General features: G+C 46.9%; 1 protein-coding gene across 9 annotated transcripts in view; it reads right to left on the bottom strand.

Moving 5' to 3' along the window:
* The window catches only part of SNX29 (sorting nexin 29), a 589,016-nt gene that overhangs the window by 526,835 nt on the left and 39,534 nt on the right, over window positions 1–22,647 (bottom strand). For 6 of the 9 annotated variants that reach the window (XM_070230995.1, XM_070230994.1, XM_070230993.1 and 3 more), the window contains 3 exons: window positions 20,918–21,042; window positions 2,488–2,668; window positions 840–910 (listed from right to left, as the gene is read on the bottom strand). In XM_070230995.1, the coding sequence (XP_070087096.1) occupies window positions 840–910; window positions 2,488–2,668; window positions 20,918–21,042 (377 nt within the window). Of the gene's footprint in view, window positions 1–839; window positions 911–2,487; window positions 3,273–20,917; window positions 21,043–22,647 lie in introns of all 9 variants that reach the window. The other 3 variants (XM_070230996.1, XM_070231001.1, XM_070231000.1) reach the window with 3 other exon arrangements.

Genomic DNA, 22,647 nt, shown 5'->3' on the forward strand with positions numbered 1-22,647 from the left:
GGTTTTTAAGTATTAAAGACCATGACCCAGCAAAAACACTCAACTCAGTGAGGAACACAAAATGTGCACCAATTTCATTATTATTATTACTTTAGGCAAAAACCTGCATTGGTATCCTATGGCCTACAGAGGAAAGTATGGTCAATCCTGACTTTCTCATCCATGGACTAGACTAACATAACTCTCAATATGTGGGACTTAGTGTCAAGTTTCAGGAAAGAAAAAAAGGAGGCAACAAAGGATTTGGAAGGAAAAAAGCAAGTTGCCCTCTTCTGTTGGGTGGTTCCCATCTTTCGCTCTGAGAGTCAAATGATGAACAATTTAACAACCACCCACTAACATCAATCCAGGGCTTTCGAGTTGGCAGATCACGTACATGACTCGACCACATTTGATCTCTCACAGCCCTATAAAGGGGACTGCTGAGCTAGCCCTATAAAGGAGACTACAGGGGTATTCCCAGCCCGCAGAGGAGGAAAGTAAAGTAAAGAGGAAAAAGCTCTCAGGATCTAACCCCGGTCACCAGCCAATGAGGGGCGGAGCCAGGCTTCAAGGGCAGGTCTCCTGCCTCCAATTTCCTGGATCTTCACATTACACCTGCAAAGCCATAGCCCAAAACCCTCAACCCCATGCTTTTTCTGCCAGGGTATCAAATTCTAGATAAATGGACTCAATACTCAACTGCCACTAAAGGAAGGACAGTGGAGAGTGATTCATTAAGTGGGTGAGGGACAGGGAAAATCATAGCATCACTCGGAGTTATAAATTCACCCCCAGCCAGCCTCCTCTGCTCACCAACCTTCACAGGACCCAGCACCCCTGGCCTTGGCCAGGCTTACCAGCTGCCATGGTGGGGAGCATGCTAGACCTTTCTTCATCCATCACAAAAGACCAGTCTTCATAAAAAGTGCTGCAAATTGAAAGAGAAAAGGGAAAAGCTCTGGATAGTGGTTCTCCGCATCCATTCGCCAGACAATTCTGCTATACGGCTCCCTGGAAAATCCATGCCTGGTCATCTCAGAGTGGAGATATGAGGTCTGCTGGGCTGAAGCTTCTGGTTACAAACACAGGATTGCACACATATATCCTATGACTTCCTCTTCGGTCCCCTGAGGTTTTGAGCTTCCCCTGTGCTTGAGAGCACTGAAATAGGCATGAGATGTAAACGCGGCATTTGTGAAGCAGCAATGGAGGACAAGACCCACAGAAGGGTGACTTCCACTCAGGCAATGTCTCCAGGAGACAGAAGGAAATCCAAGCCTGCCCACCAGCCCCCTGACTGGGCTAACATAAGAAGGAACCATTTCAGATAGAAATGACAGCATTCCAGGCCTCCACCAACCAGGGCATTTACATATAAAACCTGCTTGGGCTGTAGCCCCAAAAGCCCTAGTTAGCCCTGGAAAGGGCTGGGAAGCTAAAAAGATCTCACAAATTCTAACAGCAGAAAGGGGTAGGAGCAAGGGGTCAGAGGGGCCTACTTGGTCTGCCCAAGGTCATCCAGCAATAAACAGTACAGCCAGGGTTCAAAAGCAGGTCTCTCAATCCAATTCCTCAGCTCTTGATCCAACCCCCAGCTAAGCAACAACAAGCAAATATGCTCAACCTCCTGACTTCGCCACCAGGTCAGAGAACTCTAAATTAACGGAGTCCAAGCCAAATTTCGCTAAAGCACAGTCAGTGATGAGCGACCTGCAGGTCAGCAAGAGCCTGGACACATCAGCTGCTGAAGTGACTGCAAACAACTAACAGAAAGAGAAAAGACATGCATCATTTTCAGTAAACTTACCCAGCAGGAGTCGGTGGAAGCAGAAACCACATGGGCAAGCTGGCATTGCAACAGCACCCTCTGATTCCCAAAATTGTGATTCTTTAAAAATCTGGCCCAGTTCTCATGCATGTGAAAGAATTTGTTTTTCCCACATCGAGTTAGATAAGTAGTAGTTCAGGTAAGTCCAACTGTGATTGTTAACAGCTGGATTCACTTCGACTGCTCGCTGTTAAAGTCACCCTTGATATTGGGCGTGCAACGCTGAACTACTTGCAAATGATCTGCCAGAGAGAGCTTCATGAAAAGGCCTTGGAAGAAGCGCAAGCTTGTTCTCCTTAGCTAAAGCTCGTCAATGCTTGGGAGGTGCATGCATACCTTTGCAGCCCCCCACTCAGATCCTAAACAGAAGCCCACATTGAAATGCCACCAAGAGAAGAGCAGGCTTTGTCCTAAGACAGCAGCTCTCTCCACACTCCAAGCCTTAATAAGAAGCATCTACTGAGTGCTTGCTACATGCAGGAGCCACGCTGAGCCCTTTACAGGCATTCTCATGTATTCTCTGACCAACTGTGCCCACAGCACAGCTGAACAATCTGGGACTGTAAGAACCCAGTTGTCCCAGATGGAGGGACCGGGATGCGAATCCAGGCAGCCTGAATCCAGACGCCGTGAGTTTAGCCGCTCGCCGCACCCCCTCCCACACCCGCTCGCAGTACCTGAGCCGGCTGCGGTCGGCCAGGAGCATGTGCAGGTAGCGCTCCAAGGAGTGCTCGTTGAGGGCGCAGCGCAGCCAGGCGCGGCCACGGCCCACGTCGGAGGCGATGTGGCGCAGGGAGCAGAAGCGCTGCAGCTCGTGCTTGTTGAGGACCTCCTTCACGTAGAACCAGAACACGGGCTCTGCGGAGAGAGCGCACGCGCCTCGCAACTCGGCCGGGACGCTCGTCATGTTTAGAGGAACGCCCCCGGGCATTATTTGAGGAGCGTAAAACGGTTACTTCCTTAGCACAGAAAAGGAAAACACAGGAGAGCAGTATACCAAAAATAAAGATGACCCCCAAATCTACCATCCAGAAAGGATGACCACTCCAAACATTTTCAAGGACTTTCTTCCAGTCTTTTTTCCTATACTTTTCTTTTTACACAAAATTGACATCTGTGATAGGCTGAATTATGACCCCCAAAGATAACCATATCCTAATCATACGGCAAAAGGGACTGTGCAGATGTGATTAAGTCAAGGGTCATGAGATGGGGAGATTATCCTGGGTAGTCTCGGTGGGCCCAAAGAGGGCGATGTGACGCAGAGGAGGAGCAGGCGACGTGACCAGGGAAGCAGAAACCGAGACTGGAGTGATGTGGCACAGCCACGGAATGCTAGAAGCCACCAGAAGCTGGAAGAGGCAAGGAATAGGTCCTGCCCGGGAGCCTCCAGAAGGAATCAGCCCGCCATCATCTTGACTTAAGTCCAGTGAAACTGACTTTGGACCTCTGCCCTTCATAACTGTAAGAAAGTAAATTTGTGTTATTTTAAGACACCAAGTTGGTGGTAATTTGTTACAGCAGCTATAAGAAACTAACATGACATCATATTGTATATGATACGTGATATATGTATACACATAGATATGTATATACATATACACATATATACATATACACACATAACATATATATATAAAATATTGTATCCTGGTTTGTTTCTTTTCTCGTCTAGATCATGAAAATTTTCCTATAACATTTAAAGATCTTTGGAAAACACGACTTTTGATGGCTTCCCAGTTAAACATAATTTAACTATTTCTCTACTGCTGGAAACATGATATATTGGCAATTTTCCCTATATACAGTAAGGAACATCCTTGTACGTAATTGTCCTCATTTCCAGTTCCTCAGGAGAGATCTCCATATGCTGAATTACTAGGTCTGAGAAGAGGAACAGATTTAAGATTTTAAGGGAAAGCTAAGAAAGAGTGTTTTTATCCATACAATAGTCAACGTATCTCCTCACATCCCACCTTTCTTATCCACACACACCTAGAACTTTCATAGTTATAATTTCAGTGCATACCTAATTTTGTGATCAATTTCTTCACTTAACATTGGCACATCAAAACTTCTTCACGCTGCCAACCACGTACCAGCCATTGCATTGAACACTTTACCTCTGACCGCAGTCTGCTCAACGACCACGGCCACCTCCATGTCAAGACAAGGTCCGAGGCCTGGACGAGTGGCATAACTCACCCAGTGATACACAGTTAGCACGCGGTACAGCAGAAGGGGATCTTGAAAATTTCTAACTGCAAACCACTCAACCACACTGCCTTGAGAAGTGAGGGCGGGCTCTACCTTCTTCAAAATGATCATGCTCACGACTGCTTCAGATCCCAAGAGAGAAAATGCTGAGTCTCTGCTGCCAGACGGGGATTCTACTCCAGGAGCTAAACAGGCTCACAGGCCCCTCTGAGAATGTGACAAGATCTTCAAACCTTCCCTTCCAGAGGATGCACATATACCCACCTCCGTAAAACGGACACCAGGTTAATAAGCTCACTCAAATATTTCTGTTCAGCTCAACCAGCATCGACCGCATTCTTACTGGAAGCCATGAACTGGGCAAGGCCATGGGATACCAGGTAGAGACAGGAAGGGCTCACCCCCTCCGAGCTTCCAGTCCAGTGGGCAGTGAAGGGATCACTCAACAGAATGACCCTGGGCAGGTCACTCAGCCGTGCTAAGCTTCACATCCCCCTCCCTTAAAATAATCCCCAAAGTGCAGAATCACCCAGGGTTATTGGGGTAACTGCAGAAAACGGAGGAAAAGTGCTGAGCATGACGCCCAGCCCATGATGGCCAACCAGTTTGCTTAATAATTACCTTCTCATATGAGAGCATTTGTTATTTCCTCTTTTCCTTTTTCTGCTAACAGCATTTAAATGTATATGTACGTATGAGTGTGTGTACGTATTTGTGGATCAAGCTGACCTCTGGGATCATTTCAAATAAATGTCTCAAGAATGACTGGAAAAACCAGCAACAGGGCAGTTTACTCAGGAATACCTTCTGTCTCAATCCCTAAATGCCAGACTAATCCCCTTCCAAAACTCATTAGGTCAGCCCAAACCACACGAGTGCACAACAGCCTTCTTTCCACTCGCAGCCTCGCTCAGAAACCAGAACGGAGAATTTGGTGAGAATGATACCCTGGGCCAGCAGGCCGGCCAATAACTTGTTTTGAAACACACCAGACAACCATCTGTACATCCATCACAGTTCAAATCAAGCGACCCTCAGCTGCATCCTGTCTTTCTTGGAAGCTGCAGTCACCTCCCTCTGACCTTGAATACACGTGAAACACCTTAAGGCGTGTTTCCACCTTTCAATTTCACAAATTGCTTACTGCTACAGAATCCTTCTAAAGCTTGCCAGAGCGATCCTGAGGATGATAAGAATTATCCCAGTAGGGCTCTGCTTCCACTGCCAGAATTAATGTGGTCTATTTAAAGTGCAGCTCACCTGCCACTTAACGCTTGCAGTGTCCATAATTTAATTTGGGAATATACACCAATCTCTTATTGCTTTGAAACGAGGGGCTAATTCCAAAAGTGGGCAAGGGCTTCTGGTTCTCCAAATTCCTGAAAGCCATCTGCCAACAAGAACAGGAGCCAGGAGGAGGGTGTTGGGGGAGCTACCTGGGCGCCTTGTTAATGAGGATGACTAACAGCACAGGGCCTGTGGCTAAATTTCCAACAGGCTTCAACTTTAATCGGTGCCAAGAATTCATACTTTGGAGTCCAAGGAGAATCCAAACCTTGGCTCGAATTCTGGTTCAGACATTGTGTGACCTTGGGCAACTTATCTTGTCCTTCATTTTCTTCATCTGTAAAATGGGGCTAACAGTACCGGCCTTTAAGCTTTGCTATGAAGGAAAAAAATGAGAAAATAAAGCACACATGTGAAGTGCTTGGTGCCCAGGCACGAAGGCAAGCAAACAACATCCCTTCCCCTTTTTTCTAGTCGCAGCGCCCCTCTTTCCTAGGGGAACAACCATGTTCCATTTGGTTCCCTGTGAAGTTGCCTTCAGCACTGCCGACCTCTCCCTCCCACGGGCTGGGCAGGTAACCCAGGCTGGGCAATCACCTGGTGACAGCAGGGCATGTGCCTCGACTCGCCTCACACACCCCACCCTCATGCTGGCACTGTTTGATATTTTGTGAATCACGAATTGTTTTCCACACATACTTTGATTTTTTTTAATTATCCCGACTGCCGAGGGGGTTTTTCGGCACCCCCTTAAATTCTGTGGCTGAAGTGAGTGCTCACTGGCTCAGCCTAGTCCCAGCCCTGGACCACAGGTCCCACCCCACAACTTCTACCTGAACCACTAGAAGACAGGCCTTGTCTCCTTCGAGGACTGAAGTCAGCAAACAACGGCCCGAGGGCCAAATTCAGCCACCACCTGTTTTTGTAAGTAAAGTTTTATTGGAACACAGACATGCCCATTGTCTATGTGTCTGGGGCTGCTTTCCTGCTACAGCAACAACAGAGCTGTGACCTATGGGCCACAAAGCCTAAAATACTTACTCTCTGATCCCTGAAGGAAGAACTTTGCTGACCATTGTTCTAGAAGTAGGAGTTCTAATAATCGTGCAAATCTAGAACCACGTGGGGCCATTTTTCCCCCCTATCATGCAGAGCGAGCCCACCTGGGAAAGACGCCAGCCCTGAGAGAAGCAGGGCTGAGAAAGAGACAGATGTGGGGGATACTGAGCCCCTGAATCCAGCTCCACCCTCAGATTTCTTAGTTCCTTGTGTCAATAACTGCCCTTTTTCACTTACATCTGTCTAAGCAGCTTGCTTCACTTGCAACAAGAAGAAGCCTAACACAGTGAGATAAGGTATGTTCTTCAGTCATGTGACAATCATTTACAGAGGCCTGACAACACGCCAGGCACTGAGCAATGCCTGCGTGCATTAAAGGGGCGAATGCATCACTCAAAAATAAACAAAAAAAACATTGCTTAACAAGAAACAAAAAACCCAACCACGAGAAGCTAGGCTCCTTGTAAACAAAGAAAGACTTCTTTTTCTCTCATAACTAGTCCTAGAGGTAGACAGCTGGTTCAAAGGCTCTGTCACAGGCAGATCTCCAATCTCTTGACCTTCACCTCACTGTCTCGGGATTGTCACCACCTGGGAATCACATCCACAAGCGGAGCAGGAAGAAAGAGAACAAGATAAAGCCAGTTCTATCACTCCTTTTTTAAGGCAATGATAAGTAATCCCAGAAAACCGCAAGGGAGTGGAGAACAGGATGTCAAGACTGGCTTAATCACTCATGATCCGTTACCTAGAGAAGGCTATCCCACAACCCCAAGCACAAGCAGGATTCTATCAACCAAAGAAGAAAAGACAAATGGGTTTTAAGTAGGAAACAGAATCAGCCGTACGTGGTATCAAGCGTTCCAGGAACAAAAGGCAGACCAAGTGTTCCCATACTCCAGCCTGAGCCCTGGGCAGGCACAGGTGCTCCGAGATCCCAGTCACATCCCAGTGTGGATGAGCCCAACGACAAGACACAGGGGACTGGCAAAGCCGAGTTTCCAGTAAGGGGCTGTAGCTTTGTCACTCAGCCATTTTCCAACCGGCCACAAAACTGCCGCCTGGAATTAGAACCCAGTGACTGCGGTTTAAACATGAACCGTACATAATAATGACTTGTACTAAGTATGTAAACTTGATACTTTTTGCTTTTCTTAAATTGTGGTAAAATATACATAATAGAATTCACCATTTTAACCATTTTTAAGTGTATAATTCAGTGGCATTAAGTACATTCACAATGTTGTGCGACTATCACCACTATCCATTTCCAGAATTTTCTCATCTTCCCAAATAGAAACTCCATAGCCATTAAACAATAACTCTCCCATTTTCCCCTCCCCTCAGCCCTTGGTAACCTCTATTCTACTGTCTGTCTTCTGTCTCTGTGAATTTGACTATTCTAGATACTGGATATAAGTGGAATAATATAATATGTGTCCCTTTGTGTCTGACTACTTTCACTTAGCATAAGGTTTTCGAGGTTCATCTGTGTTAGAGTATGCATCAGTACTTCATTTCTTTTTAGGGTTTAATAATACTCCATTCTATGTACACACCACATTTTGTGTATCCATTCATCTGATGATGGACATTTAGGTTGCTTCCACCTTTTGGCTCTTGTGAATAATGCTGCTATGAACATGGATGTACAAGCACCTGTTTGAGCGCCCGCTTTCAATTCTTTTAGGTATCTATCTAGAAGTGGAAGTGCTGTATCACATGGTAATTCTGTTTAACTGTTTGAGAAACCAGCAAACTATTTTCCACAGCAGCTGCACCATTTTGCATTGATACTTTCTGAGTTAGAATTGCCTTTATTTCACTGCAACTGAAATTAACCCTGCTATTAAATTCCATTTTAGTTAGTTCTTAAACTCCTTTGCAGTTAGAAAAAACTTAAACTTGGCAATTAATGGTAACTTAGCCACTTTTTTTTTTAATTGTGGTAAAATTCACTTAACATAAAATTCACCATCTTAACCATTTGAAAGCACATAATTCAAAATTTGATACGTTTTTAAAGAATGGATAAAGGCACAATAATCTGAGATACTAGATTACTTTTGAAGATTTCAATAGGTTTAAATTTAAAAACTAAACATTCCTACTGACTCCACAGACCAAACAGAAATTATCTTGATGGGGTGGATGGAGATCACAAAAATAAAGCCAGAAAAGGCAGCTCAGTTTGCTGCTTCCCTAGCTCCTCCACCCCTCTCTGCTTCACCTTGTCCCACTGTCCCTGCCCCTCCCCTGCTCCAGCCACCTGGTCCCCAGGGCCTACTCAGCCATGCAAACAGAAACCACACCAGGGAGTCCACCGAAGGAATTTAATACAGGACATCTGTGACCAAGATTCTGGAAGAATCTCTAACAAGCTGAATAGGAGATAATGAAGCAACCTAGAGATTACCGATGTCAGAAAACCAACCCATCCCTAGAACCAGAGGAACAAAAGGAAGAGGTGGTGTTACCAGGGCTGCCGGGCAACAGCTGGGCTGTGGCAGAAGCACCAAGGAGCAATGTGGGATGAGGAGACAAAGGCCTAACCAGCAGACCACATGGGACCTCCGTGGACCACTGCTGCTGCTGGAAACACCATGGAAAGCAGGGCTGAGAGGAAGAAATACTCTAGCTGCCTTCTTCCTCCACCTTCCCAACTCATCACCACCTCCCATGGTCAAACCAAGCGGGAAGAGGATGGGCAAAGGAGCCTGGGAAATAGAGTTTTCACGGGAAGGGCAGAGAATAACTTGGAGAGCAAAAAGGCAAGTGACTGGTACACACTTTGAAACTTGCTGAACCAGCTGGAATTCCTCCCCCAGTATCTAAGCTAATTCCCTCATTTCTTTAGGTCCCTATTCAACTGTCCCCGTAAAGAGGCTGTCTGACCCCTCTACACAGAAGAGTCAAACCTCCACCCAGGGCAGACTGCTAGCTGCTCCTCAAAATCGATTCCTCTCTTCTTCCTGAACCCCCACACACTATACTTCTCAGCCTGCTCTGCAGTGGCCAAGGGACTCACAACTTCCTACTCCCGGACACCTTTCACTGCCTGATTCACTCATTTCTGTCACCTGTCTGGCCCCTGAGCATCTGAGTCCCGAGCTTGAACACCTCTGCATAGCACCCTTGGCATTCACCCACATTATACAAGACTCTACAGCGCCTCCTTTACTGAAAAGTGGGGACCTTCTCTAGCACCAAAGAAACAGGGACTTCTAAAGCTTGGATCTTGTTTCCTTTTAGGGGTGCACCCCACCCTCTGCTGAAGAGCCATTTTCATGTTAACAGGAGCAAAGCAAAGGACCCATGGAACCAACAGGCCAATAATAATGGACTAAAAACTGACAACTCTGAGGCCAAATCTGAGTCTTAATTTACAAGACATCAGGATCAAATGCCTTTGAAACAGCAGGGGTCACCTTTGGCCAAGAGGCACTGGTCCAGCTATACCAGATCTTAACATGCTGGGACAGTTTCATGCCCCTTAGTAAACAGCCATTGGCCTAAGCCCTCAGCCACCTCAGCTGTCAAGGACCCTCCCAGGACCCTACGGACATCCCAATAATCTAAAGACTCACAAGTTAACACCTCGCCCGTAGGAGACGTAGGAGACGGCACTCCAGCTCCGGCTCCCTCCCTGAGGGCAGCAGTTCCCTACCAGCTGTTAAGCATTTTTATCACCACCCCTGGACAGAGCTCAGTAATTTCTTTACACCTTCCGCAGCCATCCTTCCAAGGTCTCTTTCACCACAAGTAGCTGATTTCAAGCTCGTGAATACGAGAGACACACACAAAGAGGGAACCGAAAACATTGCAGGGATGAGAGGGTAGGGGAGCAGACTTCCCCTCACAATCAAAAGGCCCAGGCTTCTCCTGGCACATGCAGCTTCCTCCAAAATTAATTTTCTGCAGAAATGAAATTGTGACCCAAGGTGACCCAGTGAAGCAAAATACAAATCCTGCTTTGAGTTAAATGCAATCAACCATTTTCAAAAATCCCCACTGAGGACCAGGGAAGTTGGCTTCTCTAATTTTACAGTTGGGGGTATACTCATACCATCTGCTCTCAACTGACTGTGAAGATGTACAGACAGCAGAGGGTGGGTTTCACTTCCCAGGAGAATGGACGGCATGTCCTCAAGTCTGAGTCCTCAAGTCATTCTTCTGAATGTAGTTTTTTGGTGGCCAGGCATCTGGCAATACACTGGAGCTACAAGGATGACCAAGGATGGACCCAGTCCTCGACCATCGAGAGAGACAGTCAAGAAAACAGGCAGCGCCATATATAAGCTTGATGAGAGAAGGACTCAGGACTACAGGAGGGGCTCCTGCAGGAGGGGCACAGGCCAGCTGAACTGAGTGGGGCGCTCAGGAACGACTTTTTGAGAGAAACCTAAAACTTCAAGAAAGAATAGATCAAAACCACACAATGAGATACCACTTCACACCCATTTGAATGGCTATTATCAAAAACACACACAAAAAAGCAAGTGTTGGTGAGGATGTGGAGAAATTGGAATTCTTGTGCATTGCTGGTGGGAATGTACAAGGGAGCAGCCAGTATGGAAAACAGTATGGTGCATCTTCAAAAACTTAATCACCATATGATCCAACAATTCCACTTCTGGATACACACCCAAAAGAACTGAAAGCAGGAACTTGAACAGTTCTTTGTACGTCCACATTCGTGACAGCACTATTCATAATAGTCAATAAGAGGAAGCAACCCGGAGTTCCATAAACAGATGAGTGGATAAACAAAGCGTGGTACACATATACAATGAAATACTATTCAGCCTTAAAAAGGAAGGAAATTCTGACACACGCTACACATGCACGAACCTAGAAGACATTATGATAATGAAATAAGTTAGACAGAAAAGGATAAATATTGTATGATTCAACTTATACGAAGTACCTAAAGTAGTCAAATTCATAGAGACAGAAAGTAGAATGGTGCCAGGGGGTTGGTGGGAAGCGGAAATGGGGGCGTTATTGTTTAATGAGGATAGAATTGCAATATGTGAAGGTGAAAAGGTTCTGGAGATGGATGGTGTGATGGTTGTACAATGTGAATGTAGTTAATGCTTCAGAACAGTACACTTTAAAGTGGTTAAAATTATCATTTTTATGTTACGAATATTTTACCACAATTCTAAAAAGAGAGAGAAAATAGAAGTTTGAGCAGTTGACATTTCAGTGACGGTCGGGGAGGAAAGCAGACAATGGAAGAGAAAGAACAAAGAATACTTCCAGACTTGAAGAGTTTTAGGACTGTAGAAACCAGCAATGCTGTTCAAAATTTATGATTTGGCCATCTAAACTGGTCAGAGGCACTGAGCAATGAAAACACAGTGGCACTGAAGACCCCAGAGAGTCTACCATCAGCGCTGTGGTTGCTGAATTGTGGGGAGGTCCCAGGGGTCCCCAGGCAGGGGCTGTGGCAGCAGGGGCACTTGTGGGGCTCAGGTCGTGGGTTTTTTATCAGCTGGATAGAAGTGGTGCAACGTCTTACCTGTTGGCTGCATATGAGCCCTGAGTGTGTGGTATTCTTTAGAGGAAGGGCAGAGACAGACAAAGCTGGAAGGAGACAGATCTTGGAAGCCATGTCAAGGAGTGTGCCCTCTGTCCCAACTCAGAGGACCATGAGAGAGCTTTAAGTAGGGGGTGCAGGTGGGGAGCAGGTTGGTCATTTAAGACCCCTCTGGCTGTAATGTGCAGAGTGGATTAGAGCTGATCAAGACTGGAGGCAGAAAGACATAATTGGGGAGAGAGAAGAAAATTCATTAAGGATGGAGGAAAGGTGAGTGGATTAGGGGACCATGTGAGAAACAGAAAACACAGGGCTTTGGGAAGGACTGGTTTAGGGGCAGAGGGGAAGGAGGAGGCGGCGGCTGGGAGGAAGCCTGAGTGCTCTCCAGGAGGCCTGGGTGAAGGGCGGAGCCATTCACTAAGCAAGAACACAGGAGCAAACGTGGGGAAGGGGCTGAGGACTCAATCTCGGAGACTTTGACAAGCCTGTGGTACACCCAAATAGAGACACTGAGAAAGACAGAGCTCAAGGGAGTGGTCGGCTGGAGGTACAGCAGAGAAACCAACGCACAGATAGCAATTTCCACCAAGGTCTTCAGACAGCATGTGCAGAAACAGTCAACAACAGAATCTGAGGAGGCGTAACATCTAACATTCGAGGGTGCAGAAGTGATATGCCAAGACGGATGAGCCAAGAAGTAGAAAGTATGCCAGGAGGTTGTGGCCTTGCAGAAGAGAGGGGAAGACAGTTTCATGGGCAGAGAGTCCTTGGTGCCAAAGGCTGCTGAACAGATAAGGAAGACTAAACTTAAATTTTACAGGACAGGCAGCTCAATAACAGCAAGTGTGTCTCTGGTATGAACCAAGCCAATCACCTTGTACTAGACTGCCAACACATAACCTAATGATGATATACTGATGATTAACAAGAACGTCAAATTCCAAGGTTATGCCACGAAATGCCACTGCTATAGTCTCAATGTGTCCCCCCAGAATTCACTTGTTGAAATCCTAACCCCCAAAGATGATGGTATTAGGAAGTGGGGCCTTGGGAGGACCTGTTGGTCATGACGTAGAGCCCTCCTGAATGAGAATAGTGTCCTATTTACAAATGAGGCTCCAGAGGGATCCCTTGCTCTCTCCACCATGTGAGGACGCAGCAAGGAGGCACCAGCTGTGAACCAGGAACAGGGCCCTACCCAACCGTGCTGGCACCTTGATCTTGCACTTTCCAGCCTCGAGAACCGTGAGAAATAAATGTCTGTGGTTTATAAGCCACTCAGTCGGTGGTATTTTGTTATAGCAGCCCAAATGGACCAGGACAGCCACTAACTGCAGTGGTGTCTTCAAATTTCTCCAGTAGAATGGAAAATAATTCATTTTTCCACAATGCCTTCTGCATTGGCTACTTGGGCTTCCAATGGCTGCAAAATCTACTAATTCCTAGACAATGCAGAGCTCTCAGTCACTTGATTTTTATTTAATTTAAAAATTAATTTTTGCTCTTTTCCTCAAAAATTAATCACTTCCTTTGTAGCCCTCTGGAGTGGTCCTGGTATAAGGTACCTCAGGAATCCTGATATACACTACTATGCACATTGAATAAGGCCCTTCCTTCCAGCCAATATGTATTTGTTGAACCTATTTTTATTGAAGAACTTACATATTTCCAGACACTGTGCTAGGCACTGGGAAGTCAAGAGGAAGGAAAACAGACATGGTGCCCTGCCCTCCCAAAGCTTGCCATCTAGTGGATTATACAGACAACAGACACCCGAATATGGTGTGACAATAAGGCAAAGTGGAATCCCCTGTCCTTTGTTCTCTAAGGCAGCAGTTGGCAAACTTTATCTGTAAAGCGCCAAGTAGTAAACACTTTAGACCTTACAGGCCAGATGGTCTCAGACCCAACTCTGCCTAAAAGCAGCCATAGACAGTAGATAGATGGATACATGTGGCGGCGTTCCAATAAAACTTTATTTAAAAAATAGGTGGTGGGACATAGTTTGCTGACCTCTGCTCTGAGTGATCATAGCTTACGTAATAATGGCTGCTTAACTTACCCATGATCAAATTGGGGGGATCACGATCTTTCAGAGAGCCCTCTTTCTGGAAACAATAGGCCATTATGAATAAAATCAAAAGCTTCAGAATCACAATCATGCAGACCTGAGAAGAAATCCCAGCTCTGCCGCTTAGCTCTGGAAAAGTAAGCAAAGTATTATATTTCTCTGGGCCTTATTTTCTTCATCTGTAAAATGGGGATGCTCTCGTTCACTATGCATCACCACCTCAGGAATGAAATGGGATAATGATCATGAAGGGTCTAAGAAACCCCCTGGGTCACAGCAGCTGCACGATACGAGTCACTAGCAACAAATAAAGCCAGGCCTGTGGTCAGCCAATTAAACAGAAAGAGCAGAAAATATCCAGGTGTCATTTCCAAGATTAATGTGCTAATCACATTTTTCCTCCCATTTCTGGAGCACAGGTCTTCGACCTTTTCTTTAAGTTGTTTTTCTCTATGGTTTTAGTTAGGATGTTTTGGGATGCAAGTAAAAGGAGATCCAACTCAAAATGGCTTAAAGCATTAAGGAATTTATTATCTCATGTAACATTAAGTCCAGAGGAAGGACAGGTTCAGAGTTGGTTAATTCAGTAGCTCAGTGACATCATCAAGGATCCAGGTACTTTCCATCTTTCTGAGCTGCCATCCATGGTGTACTTGCTTTTGTCCCCAGATTTGTCCCCCTTCATGGTCACAAGATCATTGCCACAGCTCCAAACATCACCGTCTCATGCAACAACCCAAGGCCATAAAATAAGCCTTCTCTTGAGTCTCCATTTAAATAGCAAGGAACTTTCTCGGAAGCCCCTCAGCGGACTTCTCCTTCCTTCCCTTTGGTCAGAACCGTGTCCCATGCCTCTACCTAAACCAACTACTACAGGCTGAGAATTATTACAGCTGGCCTAATCTGATCCAGATTCACTCCCCCTGGGGCTAGCATGAGGCCTGAAGCTCTTGGCCACCCAACTTCTGAACAAAATCCGAGTTCTATTAGCGAGAAAGAAGAGACAGAACTGCTGGGTGGGGAGCAAGCAACGCCCGCTGTAATTATTCGTGCTACCCTGCACGGCTAGAAGGGAAAGTTAACCAAACTGCAGGACCAGACTCTGCCCATGCAGACTCCCATCTCATCCCCAGATCAATCACTCACGCAGACAAACCCTGTCACTTGTGAGAGTAAGAGAAAATGGCTCCACCAGACACAGCCGACTCTCACTTCTGGGGTCTGAATCCTGAAGGAGACACGCGGGTGACCTCGTCCCGAGCCTCTCTGGGTCCTGCGTAATCTATCTGGATGATCTACTTGAGGGGATCGAGTTTGGGATGGACACTGCTTCCCACGCGCGCCAACAATGCTTCACAAGGCAAAGCTGAGTTGGCGGCATAACTGCTCGTAATCATGTCCACCTCACCAACATTGCTCAAGTCAGGGATGTCTGGGTAAAAACTCCCCAAGGCAAAAACAAGAAACCTGAATGCGAGGCCAAAAACAAAAACACTTGACAGTAAGCTAGGGCACGGGAGAGGCTTGCAGGCACTGATTAAAATCATCCCAGAACTTGCAAACCCCCTTTCCAGGCGATGGTCTATCTTGGGGAGCAGCAAAGTGGAAAAGTAACTGAGGATGGTCCCACACAAAGGTGGCACATCTGGCAACAGGAAAAGGGCCACGCTAAAGTGTCACTTCAAGGGGCCACTTTCAGCTCTGGGAGATTAGCCTGGACCAGACAACTCTCCCACAAAAACAAGAGCAACTAAAAAAAGCAGACAATTTTTTAATTAAAACAAACTGAAGGCCCAGGAGCTCTGCAAAGGTGGGAAAGATCTGAGGAAGTCGGATCCAGAGAGAAGGGAGTTCCACAGACAGGGTCCTACCCTCAGAGCCTTAGTTCGCCCCGAGGCTCTTTCCAGCTACAGGCTTCCCTGAGGAGAAGGTGAGCAGAGGGTCCAGAATTCCCTCGGGCTTGGAAAGGAACAAAATTAGAGTTCAGGGCCTGCTGAGGAAGAAGGGTACAGCAATCGCCTCAGGGACTCAGCTGCGTACTGACCACATAGTGTCCCGTGTCCCCTCACATTCATGTCCACCTGGAAGCCCAGAAGGTGACTTTATTTGGAAAAAGCCTCTTTGCAGATGTAGTTAGCTGAGATGAGATCATACTGGAGTAGGGGGCGCCCTAAGAACTGCTGTTCCTCTAAGGAGAGGAGAGGACACAGAGATACAGACCCAGAGGAAAGGCCGGCCGAAGACAGAGGCCAAGCCTGGAGGGACGAAGCTACAAGCCTGGGGATGCCCAGGACTGCTGACAGGCAGCAGGAAGGCACTCTCCCGCAGAGCCTCCGGAACTGAGAGAGAATAAATTTCTCTCTGTTGTTTGAAGCCACCTAGAGTGTGGAAATCCATTACGGCAGCTCTAGGAAGCTGGAAACCTCAAAGAACTACACCCTAGAAATAAGGCAGAAGCAGAAACACATCCGCTTAAGCGCTGACGCCCAGGTGGGAACTGGCTCCATCCTTGACCGGATTAAGTGGATCGTCCTCACCCTAATAGCCTGAGAAGCATCAGTAAATCCTCCCTCAAGAAAGATAACATCATCCCACACTTCAAAGTGCCTCTGATTCTTCACACACAACATCTGGCATTCAGTGGAAAATACGAGGCACGTGCAGGGACAAGAGTGTATTCAAAAGCAAGACAAAAACAAAAACTAAGGGACTTCTAGCTACAGCCAAGTGAGAAGGTGAACAAATCCTCTCCCCAAAAACCAACTATAAAACTAGACAAAATTGACAAAAACAACAGTTTTAGTACTCTAGAAACCGACTTCAAAGGCTTATAATCTGAGAGGTATTTACACTTGAAAACTGCTGAGTTTAAGGGAACAATAGCAACAGTGCAACAATAAATGAAAACCAACACTCTGTCTCAAGCGTCAGGGGCGAGAGGGAGAGGTGGAGACTGTGGTGAGCTAGGGCACTCCTCCCCATTTACAGAGGGCAGGGGCACCCGGCTCCAAACAAAGTCAACAGAAAATGTGGGCCCAGAGTCAGAGGTCCCCAAGTTTAAGACAAGTTAGAAATCCGTATTTCAACACGAAATCTTCTAATTGTTAAATGTTGGCAACTTAAAAAAAAATTTAAGTACACTGTACAAGGGTACCAGTTTCCAAACTCAGTCCTACATGCACCGTCACCCAGAGGACCCCATGCAGTCACGCCTCTGGCAGACTCTCAGTATTACCTGCTGTATTGTGATTCTCAACAATGCCATTTTGTTCAGTCATTACTCTGAAGTTTCAGCTTTTCTCTCTTCATCTGTCAACAGAGCTAATGCAAGAGCACTGTGGATTAATTCATGTTATTTATTCTCTCTTGTCACTGTGAATTCAGCTAACTGAGCTGGAGAGGTCTACAGAGGAGCAGCAATGGGCATCAGGCCTGCTGCCAGAGGCGGCAGGAGGCGGCAGCCAGGAAGAGGCAGGAATTTGACATCAATCTGACCTGGGCTGGAATCCTCAGCTCTGCCATTTACCAGCTGTGGGAACTTGGGCAACTTATCAACTTATTTGAGCCTCAGTGTCATCTTCCAAAAAATAAGGACACCGTCATCTACCCTAGAAAGTTACTGCCACATTACCGTCAAGAAGCACCCTCTCCAGCAGCTCGGTACCAAGGCCTGGGCTTTGCAGGCACTTTCCCCTCAAGCCCCACCACAACCCTACAAGGCAAGTCCTTTATCAACCTTATTTTACACATGAGGAAATGGAAGCTCAGAGAAGGAATGTCCCAGAGAGCTCACGTGTGACAAGTCACTGAGCAGGGATTTCAACCTTGTGTCGACTCCTGAGCCTGATATTAACCCCTAAGCTACATAAAGGGCCTCACTCAGCAGCCAGCAGGGATGAGGGAGCAGAGAGATGCTCATTTCCATCCACTCCTTCTCTTCAGATTTCCTTTTCTTCCCTCAGCCTGAAAGGGCCATTCCAATGGCTTTAAGAAAGCCACAAGAAGCCACTGATCTGCTCTTTCCCAACTCTCAGCAGCTGAACCTAGCCACCCCCGTGTCTCTCACGAGGTTTCTAATCAAATGTTCAATAGCAGGAAAGAGGTTTTAATCAGCCAAGGACCATCCTGCACCTGTGAATGGTTAATTAACACTGCTGACAATGACAACAGAAGCCCTTTGCTGCCACTCAAGGGCTGAGCTACTTTGGTCTTTCCTTTGCTTCTAATTGGCTAGGAGGCCACCCAGCACATCCTCCTCAACAGAAAACAAAGCCAGAGCCTCCGCTCGCTTGTCAGTCTCTTCGGGATGCAGGTGCAGAAACGATGCTAAGACCTGGGGCAGTGGAGAATGTCAATGCGGAGACGTCTTGCAAATGTGCTGGTGCTTCTCTGGTTATCAAGGCCAAGGAATGAAAAGACACAGATTCTAGTCTGGGTGAGAACAGAAGGAACCGTTCTTCACGGCCAAAGGTCAGATCCTCGGGGAGGACGAGCTGGAGGAAGAGGCTAAAAGTTCAAAGGGTGCTGGGGAGAGGAGGTAGCTGGTTCAACATTTCTGAGGGGCTATGAAGTGAGGCAGGTGCTTCTCAGGAGGCCTCCTGACAAGCTCCCGGGCAGACGAGATGATCCACCTCTACAGGTGGAAACAACTAAGGCTCCAGGGGCCCTTCCCAGGTCATACCAGACCTACCCTCACAGCCTGACGCCAAAGCCAGGGTGGCCTCTGCCATGCCCAGCAGCTGCCCTCACCTCGGCGGAAGCAGACCCAGAGCCTCACGGTCTACTCCACACCAGTTTCTCTAAGATAGCTCCCCCAGAGACAGGTAAGATAGAAACGGGAAGAAATACAAGGGCCTGGCAAGCCGAAGGGGACTCTGGGAAAGCCACGTCCTCGAACAGCTCATCAACCAGCTATAGCCTAAGCCCTCCCCCACGCAGAGGCTCAGGAGAGCATCATGGCCATGAGAAGCCACCAAGACAACTGAGGCTGGCACCCAAGGTGGCCAAGGCAGCTGGCAGTAGTCTCTTCGAGGACTGAGGCCCTTGATGCTGACTCACCTCTGAACTGGCCCCCTACACTTCCAACTTCTGAAGAAGGGACTCGGCACAGAAGAAAAAGCAGTGACAGGAATCCCTCTCGCAGCTGTGCCCTGACCCCAACAGGAACCACATTCATTTCTGAAAGTTAGCAACTAGTGAGATGAACAGGAATCAAAGATTTGTGTAAGGGCTGAGAGGAGAAAGGAGGGAGATACACCAACACGAGGGAGAGGGCGGGGCGAGGGCTTCAGTGGGCAGAGAATTCCCAGACCCCTCCACCAGACACGGCGAGGGCTGATTTCAGCCATGAAAGGAGGGCAACTAGCAAAAGATGGCACATTTTACTCAGCAGTGACACTGACATTACCACAGTAGCTAGAAAGATTCAGGAATTTGGGGGCGGCAGCCACAAGCAGGGTCTGGAAGAAGCTGCTCTTGCAGATGTGGGGGAGGGGAAGGACATAGGATGTTTTCAGGCGACGCACTACACTTCAGGGTTCCCATCCAAAGCAAACCATTTCGAACAGTTTCCTCATCTGGAGAGCAGAGAAATAGAGGTCGCTACTACTGTAGGGGAGGAGGACATTTCCTCTCCCCAAATGGGGGTTCGTCTAGCTGGAGAACAAATTAAATTCACATGAGACAGAATAGCAAGAGAAAATTAAACAAAGCTTTATGAGGAACCATGGCCCGGGGCCTTTCTTCCCGAAGGAAGAAAGGGCACCTAAGAAGTGGGGTGCACAGAGTGGTTATATAGCCCCAAACAGGGTGTTTCACATGTGATTGAAATGTGCCTCCCACAATAGTCACAAGATTGCCCTGTCGGCACAGTGCTTGATGGACACAGCAGGTAATGGTCTGCTATCTCGGTGGGCGTAGCAGGAGGCAAGTTGATTGTCTGGAGCTGGGCGGTCACAGGTGAGCTCAGCAATCAGTTCCTAGCCTAAGAAAAGATGCTTAATCCTTAAAGAAATGCCAGCGTTGGGAGGGGGAGGGAAGTTAGTTACAGGAGGTTACCAGACTAGCACAATAAAATGCAGATTTAAGTCCTTGCCTTTGGTATTGATTAAGAGTTTTTAGAGAGAAGGTCATCTCCTTTCTTCTTCCTGGTACAGAGAGGGAGGCACCTTTTACAGACAGAGATTTACCTTACAAATGTAAACGTGTCCTAACAAAGGGCAAGTTCCATTCCTCAGAGCCTCCTTCCCTGTCCCAGTTTATGAAAAGCAATCAGCCTCAAATAATCCTGATGCCAAAGAGACATATCTTGGGGTGGCCAATTTCAGGTCCCCACACTACTCACAGGGCTGTTGTGAGAACTAAACAAGTTAACTCACATAAAAGACTAACAAAGTGCCAGGCTGCACCAAGCACCCGTATGTGTTAAGGGTTATTAGCGTTATCCCCGTCATTCAGAGACAGAGGAGCAGAGCACCCGGGAACCGCTTTAATGACTTTGAAATGGATGGAAGCAGAACGATAAACTCAGACCTGCGTGGTTTCTGCTGCTGCTGTTGGAGACAGATTTAATTACGAAATGTCACATATCCCCATGCATAAAATTAAAACAGATTATTAATTTCCCAGCAATTGCCACACCACGTTGGGAAAATAAGCACCTTGGCTGCAGGCCCCAAGCCCCTCAGAGACTGCAACACATGGCTCTGAGAATCCTGCACAAAGGATGTCCTCATTTAAATTACGATGCCAGACAACACCATTACTGACTACAAGTAAGACATCCTTACACATGGATCTCTGCACCGCCACACCACGTCCCCGCAACACGTCCCACACAATGACCGCCTTGCCCACTATTAAATAATAAAAATTAAAAGAGAGAGCCAGAGACCAGACAACGTCCTCCAGGCCGCAACTGGCCCCACGGTACCTGTTTCAGTTTTGCTGGCGAAGCCTGCTGCCTGTTTGAGGGCAGCCGCTGTTAGTGCTAATCCTCGACTCCTCTTCAAGCCATGCTGCAGGACAGCCTCAAACTGGGCGCACAGACAGGTTACCCTGCGAGAGAAGCAATGATTTATCAATTCACCCCGAGAAGGGCGGGAAACCACCAGGATGGCCCCAGCATCTCCAGGGAGGGGGTGAGTTGCCAGGTGTGAACCTCAGCGTGAAGGTACACACTAGACACCTGGATCTACAGGCAAGTAATTGACATGTAATTGACCTGGGTCGCTCCACACACCTCTCTCCATTTATATTTGTTTCTCATAACTCAGGGAAGCCCCACACAGTCTAGCCATATTCATCAGACTGGTGAAAGCACAGTAACAATTCGCAAGCAACAAGGGAAAATGGAATTGGTGCCAGCCAGCAGAGGAGAGGGAAAAAAAAGCCAATTTAAAAACAAATCAGTTTGGCGTGGGGAGGGGTTGGGTGTTAATTGCATCCAATTCACAAGTTTCAACTCTAATTCTTATCACGTGTAGTTTAAGGAACAAGATTATCTTTTTAAGAGATTGAATTCACCAGCCTGCCAAATTGGAAACATTGTGTAATTTCATGGCCTGTTACATACACTAAAACAATAATATGAATTCTGATTCTTGTTCTTTATTTTGCTGTAAGAGATTACATTGTGAAGTCAGATCCAGAGTTGATGGAATTTTCAATTAAGTTACAATTACTGTGCATTTAATTGAATTTATTTCCCAATAATCAAAGAAATAGGAGATTCAAGAACATCTTTGCAAAGAGATAAGGTCACAGCAACTACACTCGATTCTCAGCAATCCTCCCAGGGCTCCTGGGCGCCCAGCCCAACTGGGTCAGTGGACTTCAGAGACCCTTCCATTCACTCACACAACAAATGTTAAGAAATCCTGAACTCCTATCTGCCAGGCACAGTTCTAGGCTCTGAGAATACAAAGAGACAGGTAAGGTCTCTGCCTCACCACATTTGCACAGTTCTAGCAGATACACAAACAAATAAGCTAACCAGACCACTTCAGTTAATGAGAACTTTGAAGAAAATAAAACAGGACGAGTTGGTAGGTGGAGACAGGGCAGGGACAGCCTTGGATTTTATGGCCTGAATGGAAGTAACTTTGGAGTTATGACCTGGATATGACAAGAAGCAAAGGGCTGGGCAGAGGGGCCCAGTGCAAAGGCCCTGGGGCCACCACCATCTGGCTCAACCTTGCCTAACTGCAGGCATTTCCTGCTCCACCCACCAGCACACTTGTAGTAATAATACTCCAAAGGCTTATCACTCTGTGGGTGGTAAAATATTTTCATGTCCATTACTTCATTAGCTCCTCCCATCAACATTATGATATAGGTGAGGCAGGTGTTATCTCCATTTTACACTTGAGGAAACAGGCTTACAGACATTTAAGAGATACTACGTAATAAGAACATAGTAAACAGCAACATAAGACGCACCTAATTAGCAGCAACATCTCTACTCCAACCCTCCCACCCCCATGCTGATCCAAGGTGGGTTCCACTCCACTCCACACCACCAAAACAAGCACGCTTATTCTAAGACAAAAAGTCCTCTCCCTCCCATACCCCACCTTTACTCAAGTCATCTGTCTACACCAGAACACCTTAACACGGCATCAGCAAATACACAGCACTTGCACGTTTACTCTCCATTCTGTG

This window comes from Equus caballus, chromosome 13 (genome assembly GCF_041296265.1).
Source record: "Equus caballus isolate H_3958 breed thoroughbred chromosome 13, TB-T2T, whole genome shotgun sequence".
Lineage (NCBI taxonomy): Eukaryota > Metazoa > Chordata > Mammalia > Perissodactyla > Equidae > Equus > Equus caballus.